Source organism: Lolium rigidum, chromosome 2, assembly GCF_022539505.1.
Source record: "Lolium rigidum isolate FL_2022 chromosome 2, APGP_CSIRO_Lrig_0.1, whole genome shotgun sequence".
Taxonomy (NCBI): Eukaryota; Viridiplantae; Streptophyta; class Magnoliopsida; order Poales; family Poaceae; genus Lolium; species Lolium rigidum.
The window spans coordinates 41,950,754-41,977,171 of NC_061509.1; the positions used below are offsets into that span (position 1 = coordinate 41,950,754).

General features: G+C 42.4%; 5 protein-coding genes and 1 long non-coding RNA gene across 6 annotated transcripts; 3 read left to right on the plus strand and 3 right to left on the minus strand.

Annotated features, from left to right (window-relative positions):
• The first annotated feature begins 4,892 nt into the window (after nucleotides 1–4,892).
• On the plus strand, nucleotides 4,893–5,530 carry LOC124686316. Its single transcript, XR_006997787.1, has 2 exons — nucleotides 4,893–5,042; nucleotides 5,150–5,530. It is a non-coding gene; the product is annotated as an uncharacterized LOC124686316 (long non-coding RNA).
• A 1,997-nt stretch (nucleotides 5,531–7,527) lies between these two features.
• LOC124686317 (bifunctional protein FolD 4, chloroplastic) lies at nucleotides 7,528–9,955 on the minus strand. The gene is made up of 5 exons (XM_047220284.1): nucleotides 9,733–9,955; nucleotides 9,174–9,499; nucleotides 8,492–8,728; nucleotides 8,246–8,413; nucleotides 7,528–8,033 (listed from the first exon to the last, which is right to left on the minus strand). The coding sequence occupies exons 1-5, from the start codon at nucleotides 9,953–9,955 to the stop codon at nucleotides 7,863–7,865; spliced, it is 1,125 nt and encodes a 374-aa protein (XP_047076240.1). The 3' UTR covers nucleotides 7,528–7,862.
• Nucleotides 9,956–11,683: 1,728 nt separating this feature from the next.
• LOC124691657 (glutamate--tRNA ligase, chloroplastic/mitochondrial) lies at nucleotides 11,684–15,743 on the minus strand. The gene is made up of 12 exons (XM_047224933.1): nucleotides 15,383–15,743; nucleotides 15,014–15,135; nucleotides 14,512–14,694; nucleotides 14,261–14,379; nucleotides 14,125–14,173; nucleotides 13,918–14,019; nucleotides 13,620–13,722; nucleotides 13,460–13,523; nucleotides 13,227–13,341; nucleotides 12,876–12,976; nucleotides 12,536–12,692; nucleotides 11,684–12,177 (listed from the first exon to the last, which is right to left on the minus strand). The coding sequence occupies exons 1-12, from the start codon at nucleotides 15,726–15,728 to the stop codon at nucleotides 11,944–11,946; spliced, it is 1,695 nt and encodes a 564-aa protein (XP_047080889.1). The 5' UTR covers nucleotides 15,729–15,743; the 3' UTR covers nucleotides 11,684–11,943.
• Nucleotides 15,744–16,134: 391 nt separating this feature from the next.
• Nucleotides 16,135–19,791, plus strand: LOC124689598 (putative F-box protein At1g49610). Its single transcript, XM_047223103.1, has 5 exons — nucleotides 16,135–16,195; nucleotides 16,991–18,138; nucleotides 18,306–18,467; nucleotides 18,553–18,706; nucleotides 19,549–19,791. The coding sequence occupies exons 1-5, from the start codon at nucleotides 16,135–16,137 to the stop codon at nucleotides 19,563–19,565; spliced, it is 1,542 nt and encodes a 513-aa protein (XP_047079059.1). The 3' UTR covers nucleotides 19,566–19,791.
• Nucleotides 19,792–20,766: 975 nt separating this feature from the next.
• LOC124689599 (MEIOTIC F-BOX protein MOF-like) lies at nucleotides 20,767–23,342 on the plus strand. The gene is made up of 4 exons (XM_047223104.1): nucleotides 20,767–21,627; nucleotides 21,746–21,907; nucleotides 21,992–22,145; nucleotides 23,160–23,342. Exons 1-4 carry the CDS (start codon nucleotides 20,767–20,769, stop codon nucleotides 23,174–23,176), a joined length of 1,194 nt encoding a protein of 397 aa, XP_047079060.1. The 3' UTR covers nucleotides 23,177–23,342.
• Nucleotides 23,343–23,867: 525 nt separating this feature from the next.
• On the minus strand, nucleotides 23,868–26,238 carry LOC124691658 (uncharacterized protein At4g28440-like). Its single transcript, XM_047224934.1, has 2 exons — nucleotides 25,893–26,238; nucleotides 23,868–24,319 (listed from the first exon to the last, which is right to left on the minus strand). Exons 1-2 carry the CDS (start codon nucleotides 26,092–26,094, stop codon nucleotides 24,126–24,128), a joined length of 396 nt encoding a protein of 131 aa, XP_047080890.1. The 5' UTR covers nucleotides 26,095–26,238; the 3' UTR covers nucleotides 23,868–24,125.
• Between the last annotated feature and the right edge of the window lie 180 nt (nucleotides 26,239–26,418).

Genomic DNA, 26,418 nt, shown 5'->3' on the forward strand with positions numbered 1-26,418 from the left:
GATCCTCACATCACTACCATCCCCTCCGGTTGTCCCGATTCTTGTCACTTCGGGGCCATTGGTTCCGGACGACGACATGTGTATACAACTTGCGGGTAAGATCATAAACAACGAATATCTTCATGAATCAATAACATGTTCAGATCTGAGATCATGGCACTCGGGCCCTAGTGACAAGCATTAAGCATAACAAGTTGCAACAATATCATAAAAGTGACATCTACGGATACTAGGCACTATGCCCTAACAATCTTATGACTATTACATGACCAATCTCATCCAATCCCTACCATCCCCTTCAGCCTACAGCGAGGGAATTACTCACACATGGATGGGGGAAACATGGTTGGTCGATGGAGAGGCGTTGGCGGTGATGGCGGTGAAGATCTCCTCCAATTCCCCGTCCCGGCGGAGTGCCAGAACGGAGACTTCTGGCTCCCGAGACGGAGTTTCGCGATGTGGCGGCTCTCTGGAGGGTTTCCGGCGACTTCGACTTCTCCCCGTGCGTTTTCGGGTCGAAACCAATAAGTAGTCCGAAGGGGGCGTCGGAGGCCGGCCGAGGGGCCACACCACATGGCCGCGCGGGCCCCCCCGGGCCGCGCCGCCATGTGGTGTGGGGCCCTCGGGCCTCCACCTCTCTTGCCCTTCGGCTCCGCCAATATTTTGGTAAAATAGGGCCTTCGCATAAATTCCGAGGATTTTCCCGAAAGTTGGATTTACGCACAAAAACGAGACACCAGAGCAGTTCTGCTGAAAACAGCGTTAGTCCGTGTTAGTTGTATCCAAAATACACAAATTAGAGGCAAAACAATAGCAAAAGTGTTCGGGAAAGTAGATACGTTTTGGACGTATCAGTAAACATCAAACCATAGACCTATAAATACCAATGAAGGTTCTCCCATAATTTTAATCCGAGCCGCAATGCCAAAGCTACGTGCATGCGCGCAACCATTAAAGTAGTCAAGCAACATCAGCAAGAGTACCAACACCAAAATGCCAGGGAAAAATAACCGAACAGCTTCATCGACGTCGTTGGAGAGCCGAGAATATGAATCACCATTGTTGAGAACGTAGCGGGATAGTTTTCCTCGCAGCAACCTAACCTTGAGAAAATATCCAAAATTGATCCGGCGAAGCAAGATCTGAAGGCCTATGCCTAAACAATTATAATCTTTCAACACCACCATTGACCACAGAAAGAAGATCTCGTCGTCGAACGAAGAGCTGAAGATCACTTATTGTAAATGATGTCATCTTCATTGGGTGGAGACCAAGAAGAAGACGGCAATCAAACTCTAATCTAATCTATGAAAATACTACTTTAATCAAAAACTTCACGCATAGATCTGGTTCCCCACCCCTCCTGATGCCGGCGAGCCTGGACGGAGGAGGGGGAACCAAACTATTGTGGAGGCGGAGGGAAGGAGAGGCTAGGGTTTCAATAGATGGCGGTGAGCGGAACGAACGGAAGACCGTTTTTAATTAAGCCGATTCCCGTTAACACGTAGGTTTGTGTGAAATAATTCAACTACTCTAAAATTTCGAGGGATTAAGAGTTCTAAAAGGAGTAAGGAGACCCCACGAGATGCTTTAAGCTTCTAACCCAAGCCAAACTGTAATAAGCTACCGAATGCTTTTGGGATATCGCGATAAGTGTAGAAATGATGTTATGCTACAAATAACACTAATTCTATGGAAGATCTTCCCTGAAGAATGTCTCACATCTGTACTACTTAAAAAATACGAAGGCGTTCCGTCGTCAATCGGTAGCATGGTCCGTCGTTCCCTCGTCAATCGCCCGACCTTCCACCGGGCTACTTTTTCACTTTAGCCCTTTATAAAATGCGAAATCAACCTGTAATCCAATATCCCTACCAGTCCAGCCTCCGTCCTCGTTTCCCCCAATCCCACACGAGAAGAAACAGAGGCGTGAGATGACGCTAGGGTTTGCCTTCCCCGTCCGTTCTCTCCGTCACGCTGCCACCAAGATGCTCCTCTTCCTACGGCGACCTACACCCATGAGGAGCCGCAGCCAAGCAAGACCCCTTCCATCCGGCGAGCAGGCTGCACCATCCACAAGGCCTCCTTGTCGCTGCCCGCGCCGCCATGTGTCTGGCGGCTTTGGGTCAACGCCGCCTTCCTCCGCCCCATCAAGCCCCTGCGCCGCCGCTCCATGGGCCCTGGGCCGTCGTCACCGGCGCCGCTGGCAACATTGACCGGGACATCGGCTTCCGCCTTGCCTACTCGCCGCCCACACTATTGGTGCTGCCCTCCATGCCCCCATGACTACGCTCTCTGCGCCCCAACGCCGGTCAGTCGCCACATGGATGTAAGGGAGTCACGTCTCTTCCATCTAAAGGAATTTAGTGTTCCAGTCGTTGTTGGATAAGATAAGATAAGATGGTTTCCTTTGACCTCAAGAGTAAGGATTATGGACCTGAAATCATTTTGCTTGAACGAGTAGAGCCTTGTACAGATGGTTAGTTAAGTTTGATGTTAAGTGCAGTTTAGCGACCTCGCTGCTTTTTTACTTAGTACTAGATGGTCACCGAATGTGATGATGGTTCAGGCTACAGGCTTTGTGCAGTACGGTTCTACTCCAAAATTCTTCTTAGTTCAAGATGTTTTTCATGTGCAGGTTATAGCACGAAATTAGCTTAATTCAAGGTACACTTTTCTGCAAGTTATATAATGGAACTTGGTTACCACTTAAGCCCAAACATCGTCCTTCGGAGATTGCTACCATTTGTTTAATCTCCATGATTAGCTTACGTTGTTCTTTTGTGTTATCTACTCATGTATAAAGAAAAAATGATCATTAAATTATGAGCCCAGATAAGTATGTTCTTTTCTAGAATGAACGTAGATTTCTATTTTCATACTTATGGTTCTGATGAAAGAAAAAAATATTAATTTACATGGATATAAATGTGTTTGTAGTACCTATGGTCATCAGAAGTTTTCCCATGAATTTTGAGCTTTATGCTGTCTTTTTTAATCATATTCTAGCAAGGGTTTCATATAATTTTAGTACATCTTTAAACACAATTAGCATCTTTATGGAACCAGAGTCATTCAATAAAGATTTCTTGTTCATCTCTAAATTAAACTGTATACTGCTTTCATTAGTATTGCTTAGCACTCTTGCACATCATTTGGTTCAATAGTTCAGTCACTGTAATGTATCTTCCCTGTACATTATGCATTGTTTACTATTTTTTAATATACCTTTTCATATTCACATGGATCTTTCTTCTATGAAGCACTTGGTTTGGTTAGAAGTCATATTAATTTTTTATTTGAAATTCCTTCAAATAAAATTTATTTGAAATGGCAAACTATTACAATGTAATGAATATACGGATATAAGTAATACATAGGTTTTATTTTAGGGAAGCTAAGTAATAAGTTTATCTTTGATCTTCCCAGGAAGCTCATCAAATCAACCCACTGACACACCCATGTCACACTATACTTTTACAATTCTGAACTGCAAAGTAAATTTCAGGGAGAAACATCGTATATACACATGCACGCCGCATCTGCTTTATATTTTGCCATTGCACTTGTGGTTGAGCTGACAAGACTTCTTGATCATCATGGTGAAGGGGAGCAATGGGTGAAGTGGTGCACGTAAAAACGATCAGAGGTATAAAATCTAATTTCCCTGCAGTCAAATAAAATACAATTGCCTCACCCATTCCATAATTTCTTTAGTGTATATGATATGTTACAGTACTAGCGTTGTGATATGTATGGGTGGAAGCACAAAGTGTACCCTAATTAATTCATGCCATGATTCAATCCTATTTACTCCTTTTTTTACTGTTAACTTCAGTCATAAATACATGTTGATGTATTTACGGCCGCTTGATCTGTTATGGAGGGTTGGATGTTTCTAGACACTGATAATCTTGTTTATTGGCTTTATCAATAAGTTTTTTCATCTCAAGATAATTTAGTAATACTATATAGGTCTTATTTTAGGGAAGCTAAGTAATAAGTTTTTTTTTTGATCTTTCCTAGACTGTTAAGTTATTACAGACTTGTAACAAGCAGAAATTAGAGGTGTGAGTTCTTAGTTGTGCTGCTAGACCAATTATGTAGACCAAATGACTTTCCCTTTTTGATGGCAACAACGCCTCATAATTGTTTATATAGAGATTTTTCCATAGTGCACTCTACCTGTTCATTCAGAAAGTTATCAAGCACATTGCATAAAATTTTAACTAACTAGACTGAGCTACATATGTATATACACACGATGCATCTGCTTTTGTATTTTGCCATTGCACTTGTGGTTGAGCTGACAATACTTCTTGATCATCATGGTGAAGGGGAGAGGTGAAATGGTGCACGTAAAAGGGATCAGATGTATAAAATCTAATTTCTCTGCAGTCAAACAAAATAATACAGGGCTACTGAGTGCTCTTTGTTAATACAATTGCCTCACTCATTCCATAATTTCTTTAGTGTATATGATATGTTACAGTACTAGGGCTGTGATATGTATGCGTGGAAAAACAAAGTGTACGCGAATTAATTCATGGCATGATTCAATCCTATTTTCTCCCTTTTTTACTGTTAACTTCAGTCAGAAATACATGTTGATGTATTTATGGACGCTTGATCTGTTATGGAGGGTTTGATGTTTCTAGACACTGATAATTTTGTTTATTGGCTTTATCAATAAGTTTTTTCATCTCAAGATAATTTAGTTAATGATGATCAAGAAAGAAACAAATTGTTGGTTGATCGATATTTGATAGTATGGAATCAGCATACAAACCTAACTTCCTTGAAATTTTTTTATATGCTGAGGTAAATGAGTGTCACGGAATTTGGGAACTGTAACTTCAAATAGGTGGAGCCATAGTTATAGTCTTATTTTCCCCTATAATTTTTGATCGATGCTAACTGCATAATAAAATGTCATCATGCAACATCTTATATGGTTATGTATTGTTTTGTTCCAGAATTTACCATGAGATGTCAAGAATTAGGATGAGAATCGGATGTTGGAGACTGAGCACATGTTGCAGGTCTTTGCATGATATCTCATCCAATCGTCTAAGAATTTGGCATGTTGTATGAATCTCCTTGCATGTGTTGGTTTCTTCTCCATTTAAGTAATGTGTTATGGTTGTAGGTATCGTGGCGAGAATGGGAGGAGCGACGGTGTAGCCGAGGGAGAGGGAATATGCGACCTGAAAGACATGTTGAGACAAAAAAAAGAAAGAGAAAGAACATTCAAACATGTGGTGTTAGGAGGGGGAGAGACCTTGTCTTTTATAATTATCGTGATATTTTTTGAAGGTTAGGTAACTCCTCACTGCTAGGTAACACATCAGTTTTATCCATTTCATCCTGAAAATCAGTAATTCATTAATGAGTGACAAACAAATAGAGGTACTATGTAAATCTGTTACAGAGTACAAGTAAAGTGATTTTTTCTAAGGCTGGCAAGTGCTTTAGATATTTGAAGCCTACAAATAGCTCATACTCTTTATCGGAAGCATATGAACTTGATATTGACCGGGAGTGGTGTTTTGGCACCCGGGAGCATATGCTCCCGGTTTTTAAACTTCATTTTAAATGCACTTTTAAAATGTTGAAAAATTTGAACACAAAATTTAGTAGATACATCTCGAAATTCTACACGTTCACAAAGTGGTTCCACAAAAAACCGACATTTTGAGTGTCATCTGTAAAAAAGATAAATTTTTCTGTAAAAAATGGTTGTGTATGAGACGTTTTGTTTATCTTTTTCGCACAAGTCACAAAAAATGTCGGTTTTTCGTAAGACTTGGTCTGCGCACGTAAAATGTTGATACGTAAGCAAGAAATTTTTTGTTCGAATTTTTTAAACATTTCAAAATATTTTTCCGGTGGCAGGAGCATATGCTCCCATGTTCCGAATTGAATTTCCGATATTGACCCTTGTTCACACTTCATGGATATTTTAGGCTCTATGTGTTGTCATCTACCATTTTACTTCTTTGGTGGTAGCCATTTACATTATTTGCAAAAGTAGGACTTGCATAATTATTTTCAGACATTGGCGAGTTAAAATTATTTTCAGTTGTTGTATGTACCTGAGGGCTTCTATCTGAAGCTTTGTTGAAATTAGCATTATCATTCCGGTGCAGTGATAAAGAACAAGTTCCCTTGTTCGTTGATGAAATATTCTTATATGATAACCACATAGTGGTGCAATCATTCACAATAGATATTTTGGAAATCGTTGATTCATTTAGAAGTTGATTCTTATGTTTTAGATATAAACATTGATGATCACAATCCGCTCTTGCACCATGTAGGTGAACAGAAAGTCATGCCTGACAGTGAAAAGACAAGTCAGCACCAGACCGAGGGAGATTATTAGATTGGACAAGGAGCTAGGGGAACATGAACGGGAAGAGTATGATGGAGGAATACAACTTATGTGACTCTGTAAAATATAACGTTTGAATCAAATTTAACTATGCATCTTGTTATTATCCCAGTGCAACGCACGGGCATATTACTAGTTATCGAAAAGTGAAGTTATGATACTCCCTCCAGCCCAAATCAATTGGCGCAACTCAGGAATACACTTGTACTGGAAAAATTAATTTGGACCAGAAGGGAGTAATTGAAAAATAGTGTAAGAGTTGTAAGACATCTTTGTGTCATTGTTTCTATTATATTTTTTAGACATTGTTTCTCTTCTTCTGTGCTATGTCTTTTACAAACCCTAGTACAACGGGAGTAAAAAAAACGAATGACTTCCTTCCACCGCATATATTTCACCAGAGTTTGCAGCAATTTCGTAGGGTACAATACAAGTACTTAATAAATCACAAACGGCTATCTTAAGCAACAATCCACTAGGTGGTTGCGCAACTGCTCTTGTCCTCTTATCTAATCATTTTCCACCTTTTCTTATTATTTTATCCATGTCTACCAACATCACACCACAAATTTTTGGTGTGTCGCTTTCTTTCTAGGGTGTCATTCAGGCACTAGGCATTCTAGCCAGAAAAAGGAAAAGAGTAAGATATGTTGGCTGAAAGACAAGCCATCAAGATCCTGAGCTGACATCTCATATGATACGATGCATGGTGAGCTATATTGAGTATTGAACCATATAGTTTCAGTTGTGCATAGAGATACATGTTTCTTTGTAGAAAACTTATTCATTTCTGATTCAGTTTAAACTGATAATTATAGGTTGGAAATATAAGGGATTCTTTCTTTTGCAGAAAAAACCACACAAAAAAGCACTTGAATTCCTGCAGAGGCCTTCATTTATTTGGTAGTTCCACTGATTAGCTATCAAGCATCCCTACGTTAAAATGCAAGCAAGGTCATGACTACATATGTGGTCTACAAACTGTACTGATTACTTGTCTGAACAGAAACGGTTCATGAGCTAACTTCCCATCCAGCTGTGAGTGGGAGCAGTTAGGAGCACAACCAACAAACTATCATATATATTCATATGAGTGCACTGTACCATACCATACATAAAATAGTTGAGACAGCTCATAAAATCCAGTATCCAACTGTATAGATTAGCTTGGAGCTATTGTTTCCTTCCCTCTCCTGTCCTGCCAAATCACCAAGGGAGCCCACCATTTAACCCAATTAATTTGTATCAGACTGAACTGGGATTTCATAGAACATTAGGGAACACAGGTACAGTTTTAAGTATGAATAAATTTCTCACCCCTAACAAAAATTTATTCTACGTCTTTTGTTGACCTTTCCTGGTCGAACAAAAGGCACATAAAACAGTTGGCAAAACCTTGCCCGGTAGATTAGACCAAACCAAAGGTTAAGCAAGCACTCTCCAAAGTTCTTGGTTCAGGGTTGTGCAGTTATTTGAAGTTGTGGATCCTCTTAGCTGACTCGAGTGTGTTCGACAGAAGCATCGCAATTGTCATTGGCCCGACACCTCCGGGAACTGGTGTGATCGCTCCTGCAACCTTGGAAGCCTCCTCATAGCAGACATCTCCGACGAGCCGATAACCGCGGGGGCTTGATGGATCCTGATGCATTTCAAATCAGCATCAAGTAAAACATGCAGGAAAAAAGTAATACATGTGCTGCAAGGGGCACAGCACATTAGTAGTAAAAGAAGAATTTCTGTTAGGGACAGGTGTATGTTAAGAGTAATAAGATCACCTTAACACACACAAAACAAAAGGCCAGGAAAAGAAGCTGAAAAGGTTCTGGCTAAGGGAGGGAGTAGGTGTCTTACATCAACCGGATTGATGCCCACATCAATAATAGCAGCTCCAGGCTTTATCCAACTCCCTCTGACCAGGTTAGCAACTCCAACAGCCGCGATGATAATATCTGCTTGTCTTGTTATCTCCTCAGGGTTCTTGGTTTGTGAATGTACAATGCTCACAGTTGCATTTGCTTTCTAATAATCATGAAACAAAAGATTAAACACTGGAATAAAGCAGCTCCAACTATTTTTTAATGAAACAATAGTTCATACTTGCAAGAGCAAGGCAGCAGGCATCCCCACGATATTGCTTCGTCCAATTACAACAGCTCTCTTCCCTTTTATTTCAACTCCATATCTGTGTAGCAGCTCCATGCATCCTTTAGGGGTACATGGAACAAAGAATGGGTCCCGGCCTTGCATCGCAAGTCGTCCAATGTTCAGTGGATGAAAGCCATCAACATCCTTTTCGATACTAACAGCATTCAAGATGTTCTCATCATTCATGTGCTGAAAATAAATTACAATATATGGGTGAACATCGGAACTCAAGAATCAGAGTAGATAGTTAACTGGAAAAGAAAGCTGACAACAAACACAGGACCACAATTGACATATGACCATTAACCAAATAATAATGTGTTCATCTGTACTATCCGCGAGTTCGAAAGAATGTAATCAGATGGCTTCTCTAATAATCATACAACACCAAATGCGGTTACTCGAAATTATAAATGGAAATGTTTGGTGTAGGATAGATGAATTTTGTAATAATTGAAGTGTCAACAGATCTATTATGTCTGAAACATTTTTCAGTGGCGCGCTAAATAACATCTAGGTACGTAGTCGCTAGACATGCAAAATCTAAAATAAGACACAAATATGCCAGTCAGATGCACCAACAGGTTCTGCAGCTGTTATACAAGCCATAGAGTAGTGACTACTGAGAACTCACACGAGGCAAGGGCAGCTGAACCAAGATGCCGTGCACCGACGGATCCTCGTTGAAGGTCGCAATGTTCTTGATAACCTCGTACTCGGAACAGTCCTCCGGCAGATTGACCTCATACGACTTGATACCGACCGCCTCGCACGCCTTCTTCTTGTTCCGCACATAGGTCTGGGAATCCTTCCTGGAGCCAACTAGGATGACCGCCAGCCCGGGCACCACCCCGGTGGCCTCCTTCATCCTGGCGATCTCGACGCCGACCTCGTCTCTTATTTGCTTCGCCACCAGCTTCCCGTCGATGATCTTGGCAGAAGCGTCGGCCAGGGCAGTCGCTGCACAAGCAAATCGATCCATCGACATGATTATAAGACATGAACAACGTAAGGTAGAATAAGATTTGCAGGTAAAAAGTCTCTTCGGGCAATTCATTCGTTGTTACACTGGAACTAATTAAACAGGAAAAAAAAACAGTACCATTCGTTGCTCACTGACAGAAAGTCTGACACAAGCGAGTACTTAAAACTGCTCCCGAAGTGAAGCGGGGAGGGGAAGTGAGAGCGCGCACCTGGGTCGGCGGAAGAAGCGGCGGCGGCGGAGAGCGCGGCCATGCGACGCGCGCGGGGGAGGAGAGGGAGCGGGGCTGGGGAGGCGGAGAGAGGCCTCGTCAGCGACGGCGCCGAGGCGGGCGAGGGGCGGAAGCGGGGCGGCGGCGGGTGGAGGGCGCGGCGGAGGGGGAGGAGGCGGGAGGTGGCGCAGGAGGAGCAGTCGGATAGTATGGAGGACGCCATCGCCGCTAGGGTTTTAGGGGGCACGGAGCGGTAGCGCCGGCGAGCTTTTCGCGGGCTGTAAAGATGCGGCGGCGGCGGCGCAAAAGGAGAGGTCGGGCGAGAAAGTAGTGGCACGAGTCTTGGAGCACAGACCTAAAACCCAAATGGAAACCAAATTCCCCAGGTTTAGCAAATACTCTACATCTAGTTAATTTTGGGTACTCCTTCCTTCCAGTTTAAAATAACTGTTAAAAAGACTCCAAAATTATGTTAAACCTGCAGTCGGATAGTACTCCAAAATATCGATTTTTCGCCATATTTATTATGATCGATGTAAAAAAGATTAAACATGAAAGAATTTGTGCACACGTAGCATGTGAAGATGTACACGTGAATTTTTCACATGATTTTTTTGACATTTCAATATATCAAAGACCATTTCAAAATAAAGGGAGCATATATGCACCTAAGAGCCAAACCATAACTCCACTTAGGACTTAGATGTTATCCTCTCTTAACTGTCCACGTCATATAGAAGAAGTGATTAAATTATCTTCTGTCTCTTGTTTGATACTTACAAAGTTAGATCACGAGAAGTCTTATCCATGCAAATATTAATAACATGAATGAGTATCGGAAAATGCAGCAAGAATATTTGCACCTGCATGTTTCAAAGATTTCAGAAAAATGCAAAACCCACAAGTTTTAATAAGTCGTTTCACACAATCTAATATTTCTGATAATAACTTGGAACCTTTCCTCTGCAAAAAAGTAGTATCTTATCGATTTACCCCGCGAAAATCCTCGTGTGACTCGTGCTAAAAAGGTGTACACTTACATGTTTGTATAGAATATCGGTGTCAACTGTTGTTGTGTTCCTGTCAAGATTTCAAACATTTTGATAGGGAGTATGTATTTTAAGATATGTCTATAAGTTAGAACTTCCCATGGCTCTCCGCCAACAACAGTGGCGGAGGGTCATGGAGACCAACCCGGATTGCGGCCTAGCCTTCCAACAATAAAACCTAGTTATTTAGCCCATGAAATTTAGGAAATGGACTGATGGGAGACATGCTGCTTCCTTGGTCCAGGCTAACAGTTTGCGCTGAGAAATTGACCCCTCCTAATTTTGTCGTCGCACACCACCACTGGCCAACGTGTCCATGGACCTTGGACCTCGTTAAGAGATCTGGTAGCATAGATCAAGGACATGTTTAGTTCGCACGATTTTAGAAACAACGCGGTAATAAAATGTCATGACATGTTAAATCATACAGGAAGAAAACACGAGAATATGTATGTTATTTGGTTGCCCTGACGGAACAAAAGCATTAATTTTCTTAAGGAATCATGGAAATTAAGAAAATTTCTCATGAGGTTGCCAGGGAAAAATTTCTATGAGATTGCATACAAAGACCGCAGGAAAAGAATTCTATGGTTTGAAATCCTACAAAATAAACAAGCTCTGTAGGAAAAATACCCGAAAAATGAAATCCTCCAAAACTTCTATAAAATTTCTTTGAACTAAACATGCCATAGAAGTCGTGTCAAACTTGTATGTTTCTGTTAATCAATGAAGTACGCCAATGCTTTATCCAAAAAAAAAAACAAATCAGAACTCAAGAAGTTAATTATTTAACGTTTGAAATGTAAAATATTTTTTCCATTTGAGATAAAAACGAATATGGCATACATAACATCTTAGAACATCAAATTTGGCAGTTGCATTGCAGACTGTGATGCGATATAAGAAAACCCACTTTATTAAGCCATGGGCTGTTATTACGGTCTAGTAAGACGGACATAATAACATGTACAGAAATAGGCAACCCAAAGTACAGAAATAACCTACAAAAGGTACATCGAGATGGACCAAGTCCTCAATATCCATTACACACACAAAAGAAGAAAAAAAAAGTAAGAAACCCAAATTCGTGAACACGTAAAATGAAAACAAGAAACTGTTACTATCTCACATTCTATGGGTGATCTGAATTCCACACAAAATTTTACGAAGCCACCGGAACGGCAGATTCAGCAGGGGACTCCTGCTCCTTCTGGAACGACTCCCAATCCAGTTCTTTCAGGATCTTGAACCTTTCGTCGAGATTCACGAAACCAGACTGAGGGCCTACTACTTCAGAGGAGCCTGCTTTGTGCACCAGGAGTATGGCGTTGCCCATGGCAGGCCCGTGAAGCTTCCCGGTCAACAGTACTCGGAGAGGCATAAATAGTGATTTTCCCTGGTCAGATTGATACAACAAACACAATGCATATTAGTTGTTTCTTTCAGCTGTATATGACTAGATAACATCGGTATTTACGGAGCTGAATCAGGAGCTTGCTACCAACCAGGATTGTCAAGGTTTCCATCAAACTATGGAGTAATTATTAGTTAGCTACACTTTTATTATCTCTAGCTATCATAGATTGGGTGATAGAGGTAGTTGTTTCTAGAAGAAGTTACAGATTATGTAGGGCTGAAAAAAACGTGTACTAAATCTATGCATGTATTGGGTCAGTTCAATTAAAAATGTTTTTGATGCTGACTGGTTTGGCTGGCAACAAAAGCAAACCACAATTGACATCATTAGTACTGACCTTCCTTTTGTGTGTCTTGCCAAAAGCTTTCACCCACTTCTTCCAACCATCATCGCCTTCAGCTAGTGCTTGACCAAGCTCACCACTATCGTATGCAGAAATGAGAGCCGAAGCAACCTCAGAAAGTTTGTCTTCCACCACAGGTTTAGCTTCATCACTGGAGTTTAAGAACATGCGAATAAAAAAGTTACTCACTGGAACAGGCCTACCACAAACAACTCAGCCTAAGCAATTTACAAGACTACATCTTTGGCAACAATTTTGGAGGTAGTTTCAGGAAAAAGCTAAATAAAGAGTTAGTGATGCATCAAATTTTGATATACTACACTGTTTTGCAGACCTGCTTAAAGTGTCATGGAGGGGATATGACAATAAATTACACAGGGCAGCATCAGCGTCTGTTATCAAATCAATTCCCTCCTTCAAAAGCTCAGCCGCTTCCTGCGCAAAATAGTGCACATTATTATTGAAGCCTTCCAAGATAGCAATTAGTCCTAAATCCTCCTAATGGTGCAATAAATGAAAGAAAATGACTTGTTGATGATGAATCAGGAATAAACAAGCATTCTGCCACGTACATAGTTTTGTTTTGGTAGTTGTCAGAAAGAAACAGAAACTCTTAGAACCAAATACCAAATGTGTCGGCATAACCCTTCAGCAAGTAGTGTGAGAAAAACAAATCTAATCTTACTTTAGCAAAACCACTTTCAGACTCCAGAAGAATGCCTGTGTTCCTCCACCTATCTTCGAAGTCCTTGATGAGTAAATCAGATGGAAGTGAGCGTAGATGCTGTCCATTCATCCATCTATACATAAACCAGATTGTTGCCAAAATAGATCAATGAAGCATGTATATAACTTTGCATGTTCAAGTGAGTGAGAAAGTTCCTGGCAATATGTAAACTGTTAGAATCTTTGCTTTACTTTAGTTTTGTTGCGTCAAAGACTGCTCCACTTTTATTGACGCGATTTATAGTGAACTTTTCAACTGCAAGTGATGGAACACCAGAGTGAGAAACGATGGCACAAAAAGGTCCTTATTATTTTCAAAATCGCCCAGTGAAACAAGAGTTGATAAACTAACCTAAGTCATCAATAGTGAAGAACTCGTTTTCAGTACCATCACCCCAGCCCAGGAGTGCTAAATAATTTACCATCGCCTGAGGCAGATAGCCCATCTCTTTGTACTGTTCGGAGAAAGAAAAACAAAAAAGTGTTTCACTTTCTCACCTTACAAAAGTAAAATATGCTCGTAAAATAGTGAAGTTACCAGTAATTAGTTCAACAAGAGAGACAATTAAAGTTTACATCAAGAATACATCTTTGCAGTCACATATTTTATGCAGGTAAACACCAAGTATTTCCAACAGTCAGTTACTTACCTGCCCCACAGAAGTAGCCCCATGACGTTTAGACAGTTTACTTTTATCAGGAGCCAGAATGAGTGAGACATGAGCAAATAAAGGCATTGCAAATCCAAGAGCCTGCGGAAGATGATAAGATTGCAGTAGACATTTAAGTTGAGAAGGACATTTTGAAGGTCAAGACTATAAACATGACACGTAATAAAAGCAGTTGCAGAAGATTACTTTATAAATAAGAGCTTGTCGTAATGTGTTTGGTAGGTGCTCTTCGGCTCTGGAAAAGAACATGAAAATGCATGAATTCAGGGCCAGACCATCAGATGGACCAAAATCGAATATCTTCTTGGTACCTTTTTATTACCTGATAACATGAGATATGCGCATGGTAGCATCGTCAACAGTGACACAGAAGTTATACACTGGCTGGCCATTGCTTCTCATAATCACGAAATCACCAAGCGTGTTTAGATTCCAACTGACCTTTATAAAACTATCCGATGTTCAGTGTATGTATATCACTTTGCACAGTTTGCATTTATTAATTATCAACAATAGTGAGCTTAAAATTAACTCAAATCTAGTAATGTCAAAGCATATGCTTTACGTCGTTACCTCGCCACGAATAAGGTCATTAATTTTCAGGAAACCTTCTTTCGGCACTCGGAAACGGTAAGTATAAGGCGTGCCTTTCTCTAGCTCCTGCTGTACTTCTGCATCTGAAGCGGTTGCCCACTTCCCCATGTATACAGGAGGAAGCTTCATGCGATTCGAAGTTTCCTTCATTTTCTCAAGTTCCTGAATGATGTACGAATAACACTTGTCAAACTGAGCTAATATTTAATCAGAGAATATTACATCCAGGTCAGGTGATGAGTCTACTGATAAAATTAATGCCATCAATTGTTGACCATGTTTTAACCAACTCATTTGTGAGTGGTCATGGTAGGATAAGTCATATCAATTTTTCATTAGACCCACACAATCCAAGCATTTTACTCAGAGGAGCCAAAGATTCCCATGATCATAAGAGCCAACAAAAGCAGCATTTTGCCACATATATGTGGAACTGGAATAGTTGGGGAACATGCAGGTCAATAGTTGGGGAGAAGTATACCTCGTTGGAGCAAAAGCAGCGATAAACTGCACCAGACTCCATTAGCTTCTCGGCGTGCTGTTTGTACAGAGAATTGCGCTCCGACTGGCGGTACGGGCCGAATTCGCCGCCAATGTCCGGGCCTAAGCAGATACACACACAGGTGAGCACACCGATTCATAGGTAAAATATTCTACTGCTTTAGCCATCCAACACTCTAGTAGAACCGAATGAGCAGCTCCACCATTGCAGATTTCTTGTAAGTAAATATAAGCATTGCGAATTATGCTCCATTTTGGTGGAAGACTACAATCCAGAGCGGCAATGCGCAGAAATCTAGCCATCAGCTAGCGAGCAACCAAGCGTTGTAGGTAAAGCCCTGGCGAATACCTTCGTCCCAGTCGAGGCCGAGCCAGGCGAGGTCGCTGAGGACGGCGTCCTCGGACTTCTTGGTGGAGCGCTCGAGGTCGGTGTCCTCGACGCGGAGGACGAACTTGCCGCCCCTGGAGCGCGCGAAGAGGTAGTTGAAGAGCGCGGTGCGGGCGCCCCCGACGTGGAGGTTGCCGGTGGGCGACGGCGCGAAGCGGACGCGGACCGGGCCGCCGCCGACGACGTCGGCGGAGGCGGAGGCGCGGACGCGGGAGGAGAGCGCGCGGCGGCCCAGGCGCGGGTTACCGGACGGGAGGAGCCGGATGCGGAGCCACGACGGCGACCCCATGAACGTGCTCGCCGCCATCTCGCGTCGCCTTCTTCGCCGGAGGGAGTGGATTGGATTACGACGAGGAGGAGAAGATTTGACGGGGATAGGCTGGGTTTGGGGGCCCAGGCCCTAACTACTGTATGCTGTGGGCCTGTAGCCCAGTAAGGCCCGGTCGGTGGCTGTCTGGCTGACCTATTTTTTTACCAAAACACTTCCTCTGCTAAAAAAAAGGAATACAGTTCAAATTTCTTTCGTCTAAAAGCATTTCGGATCCTATTGTACGACATCACAAGTGTGAATGAATATTTTTATGGAATCTGTGTATTATCGTGTATGGTAACGTGAATATGGAACTCCTCGTTAAAAATGAGATGGTCTAGAGGATATTGTTACATTGAGTGGAGTGGAACAAATGGTACCCATCGTGCATTCGTGCTCACTCATGGAGTGGAATATTTTTAAGGAAGGCATCGAGCACATGGACATGGTGTTTTGGCTCATATGTATAGAAACACCTATTAAGAAAAAAAATATTTTAAGTTTATTCTAAATTGTAAAAATTATGAAGAAAAATCCCGGATGTACATTTGACATTCTATGTTCACTCACAAAATTTTGTGGAAAAAAACATTTTATGTGCCCTCCGTAAAAAAATAAAAAACATGCCACGTAAAAAGCTATTGTGAATCACCGAGAATTATCTTTTTTACACAACCCATAAAATTTTCCATTTCTTTGCAAATCTTAGTGTGTGAATATAGAATGTGTACACCCAAAATGTTTTTTTTGGAACTTTTAGACATTTGAAAGTATTATTTTAGACAACGGATGCGTCTACACCTATGGGCCAAAGCAGATTTTTCTAGATTGGACATGGTGTTTTGCCTCATAGGTCTAAATGCACCTATTAAGAAAAATACATTTTAAATTTATTCTAAAATGTAAAAAATTATGAAGAAAATCTTGGCTGTGCATTTCAACATTCTATGTTCACTCACAAAAGTTTGTGAAAAAATAAGTAATATGAATTGGAGGGAGTAAAACAAAGCATTTTTTGAGATATTTTTGTGCTCTTAACACATGGTACAAAAAAATGTCATTTTTCAACTAAACATTAGGTGCTCATATAGAATGTGGAGATATACATGCGACAACTTTTTTCCTGGATTTTTTAATATCTTGAAATTTGCTTTTATTCAAGATAAAGGGATCATATGCACCCAGATCAGAAGTGAATTTCCGGTTCTAAAATATGTATATATTTTTTTTTGACAATAATATGTATATATTTTTTACAGGGTTCACCCCTCTTTTTCTTGCTGAGAAGTGGTTCGACCGCCTTGGTCACCGCCCACGAATTTCAGAGGAAGGCGGGAGTTCATCCTCCGATTCTGGTGGCGGCGGCGCTCGTGACGAGTGGACTTGCCGGCTGCTAGATGAGGTGAGGCGGCGCCGCCGCAAGGCATCCATCTGTCCCTCCCATCCCAGTCTATCCACCCTTGCCGCCTCGCCTCCTCTTATTGTTTCTCGGCCTCGCAGCGCCGACGACACCGGCGACCTGTTCGACGGAATGCCTCCCGGGGAGAAGCACGAGAGTGCACCGCCGGCCAGAGGCGCCGACCTCATAAGCTCCCTCCCGGACCATTTGCTGCACCACGTCCTCTCCTTCCTCCCAGCGCAGGCGGCCGTGCAGACTTGCCTGCTCGCCCAGCGCTGGCGCCACCTCTGGAGGTACACAACAGGCCTGCGCATCACCGGCCTTGACGGTCCAGTGCCAGCAGAAGAAGTCCGGGTGTTTGTGGACCACCTTCTGATCCTGCGTGAGCGCACCGACCTAGACACCGTTGAGATCAAACTCGGATCATTCTCGGAGGAGGACCAGCCTTACTTGAAACTATGGGCCCGTTTCGCCGTCATGTGCAAAGTCCGTGTGCTCACCTTTCATATCTATGACCCTTATCTCTACCTAGACGAGATTCCTCTTGTCTCCCGGCATCTGAGAACATTAGACTTTCAAGGTCTAGGCCTAGGTGAGGCCTTTCTTGATTTCGCTAGCTGTCCTGCACTGGAGCATCTGAAGATGGCCGTATGTGACATCAGTGTTGATGTGATATTGTCTCGTACCCTGAAGCATTTGAGCATCACCAATTGCCGCGCTGACTCAGGGCAGCAGGTCCATCTTTCTACTCCGGGCCCCGTCTCTCTGAAACTAGATGGCTTCTCGGGTATGACCCCTACTCTTGAAAACATGGCGTCGCTAGAGACTGCATTTGTGTATCTTGGTCATCGTTGCGAGGATAACTGTTTGAGTTATGACTCTGGTGTTTTCTGTGGAACTAATAACATTTCATGTGAGAATTGTGTTCCTAACGGTGACGGCAGAACCATACTTCTGGGTTGTATCTCAAGTGCTAAACATCTAGAGTTGATGTCTGAACCTGGGAAGGTATGGGAATCATCTTTGACTCCTACTCCTTTTATGTTATCCTTTTTTGCTTTTCGATATCTTCATCGTTGCTGGACATGATTCACCAATTAGGAGTACTTAGATCATCATCTCGCATATTCAGCAAGGATTACTTGATTTGTTTACTTTCTGCATTTATTTTCCAGTTCATTTTCATAAGAGATTTGGAACACTGCCCGACATTCAGCAAGTTAAAGACTTTAGTACTGAATGAGTACTGGTGTGAGGCTCCTGACATGGGTCCACTAGCTTGCGTTCTGAAAAACTCACCAGTTCTAGAGAAGCTCACTCTTCAACTTTTCTCCAAGGTATAAATCTTATAAATTGACAATTAATGCACTATTTTAGTTATTATTGATTATTATCTTGGTTAACTATTTGTGCTTACCATAGGGACCAAATCATATGGTGGAAATGAAAGGAATCTACAGTTCGGTGGAGAGGCTGCCCGAAACATCAGAGCACCTTAGCATAGTTGAAGTCAAGTGTGATGTGGTTGACGGGAGAATTCTCAAAGTTCTGAAATTCCTGTGTGCATACAACATACGTAAGCTAACTAGTAACACTTTGTGTGCTTTCTGTATTCTGAAAAGTAAATAAGAAAGCAAACGGTTAAGAAGAAACTCCTGAATTATGTAGGACCATGTTTGGTTTGTCGCATAAAGGAAAAAACCAGTACAGCCAATTTTGTTGGCAAATGATTTTTAATTTCACCGTGTTGCAGAAACAGTAGTTGTAACACAACATGTGCACTACACTTATTGATTAGTTCTGGCCTTGTGGGCACTAGCAGAAAATGTCTGAATCGATGAGTTCACAGTAGTGATACATTATCTTCACATGTTGATTAGCTCAAATATGTGTATTAATACAATGTTTTGGTGTATTGTGTCGTTGAATGGTTGGTCCTAGTGAACAAAAAAAAATTATAGGCTCCTTAGATATGGGCTAATTTACTTGGCACTCCATCTGCTTGTGATTCCTCACTTTGTTCCCGGAAAGTCTTTACAGCTTACATAACATTTTCTTCAAACATAAAAAATCTGTACATGACATGTCTAGTAGTAGTGTATGCCATGAATCTCATGATTTCTTTTTTCATATTTCCATGGCCTAATTTCTCATGATTTTCTTTGTTCTCATTGGGAGCCAGGTAGATGTTTTCCTGTTAGATTAACAGCTAGAAATGGCCGTACCAAGTATAATCGATGTTTTTTTCTCAAATTCATGTTAATATAAGTTTCACCTGGTTAAGCGAATCTCCCTTATACTTGCCGAGCTCTGTTCGAGAATTCCAGTATCTTCATCTTTGCCGTGAAGTAACTGAGCATCATCTTTTACTAATGCAGATACACCAGACTCTCACGTATGTCTTCATTTTGTGTACAGGATTCAGTTTCGAGTAAAGGTGAGAAGATCTGTGTTGTCGGTGAGAAGACCTGCCACCCCTTCCGTATTCAGAAATTCAAGGCTTAAGCATATATGCTGCAACTAGGTTTACATCATTTTCTTGCATGTGAACCATTGTGCCAATTCTACCCAGAGTACACAACTTATGAACTCTTCGACTGTCTAGCTTGGCTTGGCTTCATCGTATCCTGTAATATCTACTGCACTTTTCGTTCATGTTGAACTTATTCGGCTCTTCGACTGGTCGTTCTTAGTGTTTTTTTTTTTGCTTCAACGCAACTTGTTTTGTTGTGACGTGATCATTTTAGGTTCATCCTGGGGAGAGCCAAAGGCGCCCGAGGTTTGTTTCTTCCACTCGAATCCTTGTCTAGCGATGGATTCAGACCGTGATGTGCGACACCTCTGAATGTAGTGGACCATCTCATGTTGGGTGCCCCTTCACCCCTCGTTTCTTGGCATCGGCTGGCGGATCCTTCGAACCCCACGCCAGTTCCTGGAGCTCCCGGATGGATTAGTCGCCTACACTTTTGTTGTGCATCAATGGAAGCTCCGAGAAGGCGCCCCTCCAATGGCACGGACAACATCTCCTGCTCAAGACGTGGACTGATGCCGATGCTCGGACCTAAAGACATTGCCCTTCCTCGCTCTCACGTAAACCTCCATGGTGACTTCAGTTTATGGTCTTCTGTGTTTTCTTGAATGAAGTCATGGCTGAATGTTGATATGGAATTGGAACTATAATTATATACAGTAATTTTTGTAGTTTATCACGAATCTTTATCGTTTGTCTTCTTTTTTTCAGTTTATCTGGTCCCAGGGGGATTTACTAAGTTTACCCACAAAATCAGATTTTGATTAAGAAAAACCCTGTCCAAAAGAGTTCCAAAATGGAAAACGCGAGTCCATGTTCCTCACGGCATCCATCTGTCCTTCTATAACATCCCTATCTCTCCACCCTCGTTCCGTCTTCTGATCGTTTTTTTGGCTCACAGCGCCGCCGACGGCCGCCGACAGGCATCCATCTGTGATCTATCTGTACATCCCAAAAGGAAGGAAAGAGGGAGTCCGTCCTCCTCACGAGTTGGACTTGCCCACCGCCGCACGGCCGGCATGCATCCCAAATGGAAGCGGCAGCCCCGACGACGGCCCGCCGCCAGGCATCCACCTGTCCGTCCATCTCGCCGCTTGGTAGACGCAATGCCTCCTAGGAAGAAGCACAAGAGTGCACCGGCGGTGAGCGGCCCCGACCGCATAGGCGAACTCCCTGACTGCATCCTCCAGCACGTGCTATCGTTCCTCCCGGCGCAGGCGGCCGTGCAGACTTGCGTGCTCGCCCGCCGCTGGCGCCGCCTCTGGAGGTCCACCAGATGCCTGCGCATCGTTAACCTTCACGATGAAATCCAATACATCCGCAAGTTCGTGGACCATCTGCTGATCCTTCGTGAGCGCACCGACCTGGACACTGTTGAGATCAAACTCAGTTGTGAATACTGGGAAGAAGACGTGGCCTATGTGAACCTATGGATCCGTTTCGCTGTCATGTACAATGTCCGGGTGCTCACCCTTCATGTCTCTCAGTATCGTTATCTTCACCTACACGACCTGCCTCTTGCCTCTCGGCATCTCACAACCTTGGACCTTTACGGTCTAACCCTAGAAAAGAACGTTCTCGGTTTCGCTAGCTGCCCAGCGTTGGAGAATCTAAAGATGAGTCTCTGCGAAATCCATGCTGGTAGGATATCGTCTCGTTCCCTCAAGCATTTGACCATCACTGACTGCCGCTCAGACTTGGATGATTGCCGGGTTCGTGTTTCTACTCCGGGCCTTGTATCGCTGGAGCTACTTGACTTTCTGTGGAGAACACCTTTTTTTGAAAACATGGCGCTGCTAGAGAGTGCACGTGTGAGTATTAGCGAATACTGCCATGATGATGTCTCTTGGAATTATTATGATTCTGGTGTTCTCGATGGAGCTAATAACAATGCAGGCAGCGATTGTGTGCTTCTGGGTGGTTTGTCAAGTGCTAGGCACCTTGAGTTGCGATCTGATGGTACAAAGGTATGCCACTTGTCTTTAAATCATTTATGTTATGTTACGCCTTTTTTGTGTTCCACTATCTACATTGCTTCTGCACATAGGATACTTGATTTGTTTAATTTTTGTGTTTTATTTCCAGTACATTTTTAGAAAAGATGTGAAGCATTGCCCGATATTTAGCAAGTTAAAGACTTTAGTACTCAATGAGTACTGGTGCGAGGCTCCTGACTTCAGTCCACTAGCTTGCATCCTGAAAAAATCACCAGTTCTAGAGAAGCTCACTCTTCAACTTTTTTCCAAGGTACGTATAAATCTTCTGACGGGGCAATTGCTGCATTGTTGAAGTTATTATCGATTCTTCATCTTGGTTTTCTGCTTACCACAGGGACCAAATCATAAAGTGGAAATAAAAGGATGCTACAGCTCAACAGAGAGATCATCTGCAATATCTGAGCACCTTAACATAGTTGAAATCAAGTGTAACGTGGTGGACGAGAAGATTCTTGAAGTCATGAAGTTCCTGGAGGCATTTAACATACGTAAGCTAACTACTCTTTATATTCTGATTTAGCTTTCATATGCGGGGAAAAAACTGTAAAAGCAAGCAGTGAAGAAGAAACTTCTGAATTCTGTACCAAGAACAGTTCGTACGGGTACTAAATTATTTGAGACATGAAAATCTGGAGCATGTCTGGTGAAGCGCAAAAGGCAAAACAAGTATATAATCCATTTTGTTGGCAACGGAATTTAACTGTGCTGAATAAATTATCAGTATAACATAACATGGACTTCTTGGTTAGTTCTGGTCTTGTGGGCACTTGTACAAATGTCTGAGTCGATTAATTATAGTAGTGATAGCATCTTTGCATGTTGATGCATCTTCAGAAAGGTGAAATAAGGAACTCAAATGTGTGCAGTGACATTCTAGTCTGACTCGTTTTGTTGTTGCATAATTGGTGCTAACCAATAACAATTTTTACTGTCTCGTTGGATATGAGCAACTGCTTGTTCATAAGGGCTAAATTATACAGTATTTGATTCCTTTTTAATAGCAGCGTGATATCCTTACATTATATACACATAGTATGACGTCCTTACATTATAATATACACATAGTATGATGTCCACATTATAGCTTTGCAAGTGATTCATTTCATTGTTCCTGGGAAGTCTTTACAATTTACATTACATTTTCTTCATAAAGAAAGGTCTGTACATAACATTATCGAGCGGTATGCTTGATAAGTAACCTCAACCAACAAACAGTATGTCATGATTCTTATTTCACTTTTCCTTCACCATGAAGTTTGCTTATGACCTATCTTGCACTCTCATCTGGAGCGGTTTAGCTAGCTGTTTTTCTGATAGATTGCCGGATTAAGCTAGAAAAGTATAGAGAATATAATCAAAGTCTGCTCATATTCATGTCAAGATAAGTTGCACGTGCTAAAGTGAATCTCCACACACAATCGCTTTCAATGTCAAGTGTCTGAGCATTTTTTTACTAGTGCAGAAACGCCAGACTCTTATATTTTCTTCTCATTTTTGTACAGGATTCAGTTCCGGGTAAAGGTGAGAAGATCTGGGCTGCCACTGGATCAGCCATCTCTTGACTATTGAAGAGTGCAAGGCTGAAGCATATATACTGCGACAATGTTTCTATTTTTTGTTTTATTTTTTTGCGCTCTAGAATCCGCAATATATCTGCTGGACTTGGTTTTACCTACCGTATCCTGTAATTTCTCTTGCACTTTGGTTCATGCTGAAAATTATTCAGCACTTGTACTGGTCACTCCTGGCATTTCTTTTTGGCTTTGGCACAGAGGTGATCAGTTTATTTTGTCTTCTGTGCCAAGATCTGGATATTCACAAAAGCGAAACAAAAGATGTTGCTGTAGGTTGCACATATGCTTAAATTTTCGGGTGGATGCCATCTATCTAGTTATTCGACGTTCTGAAACCTATGCTGAAATGACCGACAATTAATGAGCTGCAATACTGAACACATTTGTTTAACACCTATGGAAGGGATACCCAGCAGCAGGATTGTGACTTTGTAGCTCCTGGGCCCTGTATTTTCAGAAACAACAAATCCAAGTTTTTACGGTTTTCAATTTATTTATTTTGAATCCCCGACTTGATGTAGCATGTTATCCCTTAAGTTTGTGGCTTGTTACGAGGAGCCACTTGCAACCACCATATAAACACCATATAAACAGAATTGGTACTTCGACCGAAAAGAGGCCGTAGACAATGCACAATGCTGAACAAGATCATCATAATAATTGTTATGATCACTCGATTACCATTTAGCACTCACTGTTCAGTGCCCCATTAAACCAAAACATAGCTTCACCAAGGCAACAAGCAGCTCATATACCCCAGCAGGTCCATCAGAGTACGAATCAGCATAACAATAACAATTAATCCATCCAAGATAACATCAACCATCATCGGCTTATTGCTTGTTCAAAACGAATCACTTATGTTCTGCCTTCCTCCTATCCAAAACCTTGTTCTCACATAACCATGGTGATCCTCTCAAACTCAATCAGGGACAGGTTGTTGTCCTCCTTCACCTTGAGCTCCGACGCCGGGCTCTCCGCAGCCTTCACCGTGCCCGACCTATCCACTGCCAGCCGCATTGACCCCTTGTACATGTCCACCTTTGCATTCTTCAGCTCCACGATCGCACCAACCTTCATTAAGTCCACTGGCAAGAAAACACATGGCTTCACATCAGTTTCCATGTTATTTAATGAAGGTTGTGAGAAGGAAAAGATCATAACTGTCAGATTTGCCAAATACCATGAATATATAATTTTGTTTAATTATCCCAGTTGAATACATAAATTAGGACAGTGGCTTCCAAAAAAAATTAAGGTCAGGCAAACTCTAAAGTATACAAAATTTGATGCAAAACCCCAAAAAGTAGAGACATTAATACTGTTCACCAGAAATCGGAGGCCCTGGTGTGATAAATTGATCTCTTGTTATACATAATTACAAATTGATCTCGCGTTCTACCTAATTACACTGAGATTGAGTTGGTGCTTATAGTCTTTCGCTGAGATTTAGTGTTTCTAGTCTTTATTTCTTCTTAGGTTTTTCATAAACAAAATCAGAACCAATCTTAGTGTGATTAGTTAAAAAGAATAGAATATGATTAGTGGAAGACATGATGACTATATGAGGATTGAGAAAATAAATGCCTTCATCTTTATGAACCAAACAATAGGTTTATCAAGCTAGACCAAACCTTCAAAGGATGAGCTGCCTTACTAGAGGCCCTCAGTTGGACATGCCCGCACGGTTCATCAATTAGAATTGAGGTGGAGCGGCAGTTGCCTGCCCGAGTCCCACCACCGTTCGTTAGTCGCCTTGCCCAGAGCACTTGGAGACAGAGCGAGTCGGGCAATTGTCCCAGGCCTGGGCGAGTCCACATGGCCCAACAGGCTAGGACTGCTTTCTCCTATATTTTTTTCGGCCAACAGAAACGAAAGCAGCGTATGCGTCCATATACAACCTCTCTTGTACTGAGCCGAGGTAGGGCGAGCGCCTGACCTCGCCCTACCAGGAGCCACACCACTGAATTAGTAAGCACTAGCTCTAGTAGGTTCATTTTGAGATGTACTTGGAAGTCCCACCTTAAAGTATACATGTCAACTGGCAATATCCACCAACTTCCATTTAGAGACGTAACAACTAACACATAATGTCAACAATAAGTAATAGGTATAGTATGATCCACTGGTGTGGGCAGCCCTCAAACATGACAAGCATCCTAAGTACCAAATTACACCTAGAGTTGGGAAAACCATGAGGAGCTAACTGGCTCATGTTTCTACTGAAAACCAGACAGGGCAATCCACCAGAAATCAGCAGGGTCTAGCAAATTTGGCAAACCCAGATAACTGAACCCTGATTAGCCATCAAGCGGTATAATATGCGCAGCATAAGGAAGAAGCCTTGCGCAATTGAAATCCCAGTGAGCGTGTCGATGAAGAAACCGGGTAATTAAGTGAAGCCAGCAGCGTGTAGGGGACATTCCGACAGGAACATCACTATTATTAGTTCAGCTTGAAAGCGCTCGACAGGTAACGGTGGTCATTATTAGTACTGGAGAATCGTGATCTGGTAGTAGTATGCGTTAGTAAATACTACCAGATCTGACTATGGAACGGGTAGAATTTCTCAGGCTTGACTGATTAGATCTGAGTATGGAAACGAAACTAGCCACCAGTAGACAGATAATATCACAGGAAGGAACTAGCAGGGAAAAAAACCTTGGTCGTTGCGTGCGGTGAAGACGACGACCCCGGTGTCGTCCCCGACGATGCACTCGGCGATCCTCATCTGCGGCTGCTGGCGCTGCCTGTCGCGGGACGGCTGGACGGCGACGGGCTTGGCGCTGAGGACCTTGAGGAGGAGGCTGTAGCCCTGGGAGCAGGGGCGGAGCTCCTCCACCTTGCTCAACGGGGCCTCCATCGCCGCTTGCTTGCTTGCTTGCTTGCCGGAGAGGAGGGGATCTGGCTAGTCTTGTAGATCTAGTAGTTGGGGAATTCCGATCGGATATGTGGATCGAGTCGAGTTGTGCTGGGATGTTGATCTGGTCCGGAGAGGCGGCGGATCTGATGTCACGCCAGACAACTGAGGGTGACGTAGATCAAGACAACACGGGGGACGTGTTCCAGAACGGAAGGCGTAGTTGGTTCAGACAGTAGCGTAATTACGTGGGCCATGTTTGTCAGTGCGAGGAGGTCGTTAAATGTGTCAGCTGTCGGGTATGAATTGTAAGTCCACCTCTCTCGA

Excerpts from the sequence above, each read along its gene's own strand:
- LOC124686317 (XM_047220284.1), bottom strand. The coding sequence starts at position 9,955 with ATGGCGTCCTCCATACTATCCGACTGCTCCTCCTGCGCCACCTCCCGC. Across the intron at positions 9,500-9,732 it reads CGCTTCTTCCGCCGACCCAG|CGACTGCCCTGGCCGACGCT; the intron begins GTGCGCGCTCTC and ends TTGCTTGTGCAG. Across the intron at positions 8,034-8,245 it reads TGGGCATCAATCCGGTTGAT|GATCCATCAAGCCCCCGCGG; the intron begins GTAAGACACCTA and ends GAAATGCATCAG.
- LOC124691657 (XM_047224933.1), bottom strand. The coding sequence starts at position 15,728 with ATGGCGGCGAGCACGTTCATGGGGTCGCCGTCGTGGCTCCGCATCCGG. Across the intron at positions 13,723-13,917 it reads GGGCTACTTCTGTGGGGCAG|TACAAAGAGATGGGCTATCT; the intron begins GTAAGTAACTGA and ends TTCTCCGAACAG. Across the intron at positions 12,693-12,875 it reads CTCCATGACACTTTAAGCAG|TGATGAAGCTAAACCTGTGG; the intron begins GTCTGCAAAACA and ends CTTAAACTCCAG.
- LOC124689598 (XM_047223103.1), top strand. The coding sequence starts at position 16,135 with ATGGAGTGGAATATTTTTAAGGAAGGCATCGAGCACATGGACATGGTG. Across the intron at positions 16,196-16,990 it reads CATGGTGTTTTGGCTCATAT|GGTTCACCCCTCTTTTTCTT; the intron begins GTATAGAAACAC and ends TATTTTTTACAG. Across the intron at positions 18,468-18,552 it reads CTCTTCAACTTTTCTCCAAG|GGACCAAATCATATGGTGGA; the intron begins GTATAAATCTTA and ends TGCTTACCATAG.
- LOC124689599 (XM_047223104.1), top strand. The coding sequence starts at position 20,767 with ATGCCTCCTAGGAAGAAGCACAAGAGTGCACCGGCGGTGAGCGGCCCC. Across the intron at positions 21,628-21,745 it reads TGCGATCTGATGGTACAAAG|TACATTTTTAGAAAAGATGT; the intron begins GTATGCCACTTG and ends TTTTATTTCCAG. Across the intron at positions 21,908-21,991 it reads CTCTTCAACTTTTTTCCAAG|GGACCAAATCATAAAGTGGA; the intron begins GTACGTATAAAT and ends TGCTTACCACAG.
- LOC124691658 (XM_047224934.1), bottom strand. The coding sequence starts at position 26,094 with ATGGAGGCCCCGTTGAGCAAGGTGGAGGAGCTCCGCCCCTGCTCCCAG. Across the intron at positions 24,320-25,892 it reads CACCGCACGCAACGACCAAG|TGGACTTAATGAAGGTTGGT; the intron begins GTTTTTTTCCCT and ends TTTTCTTGCCAG.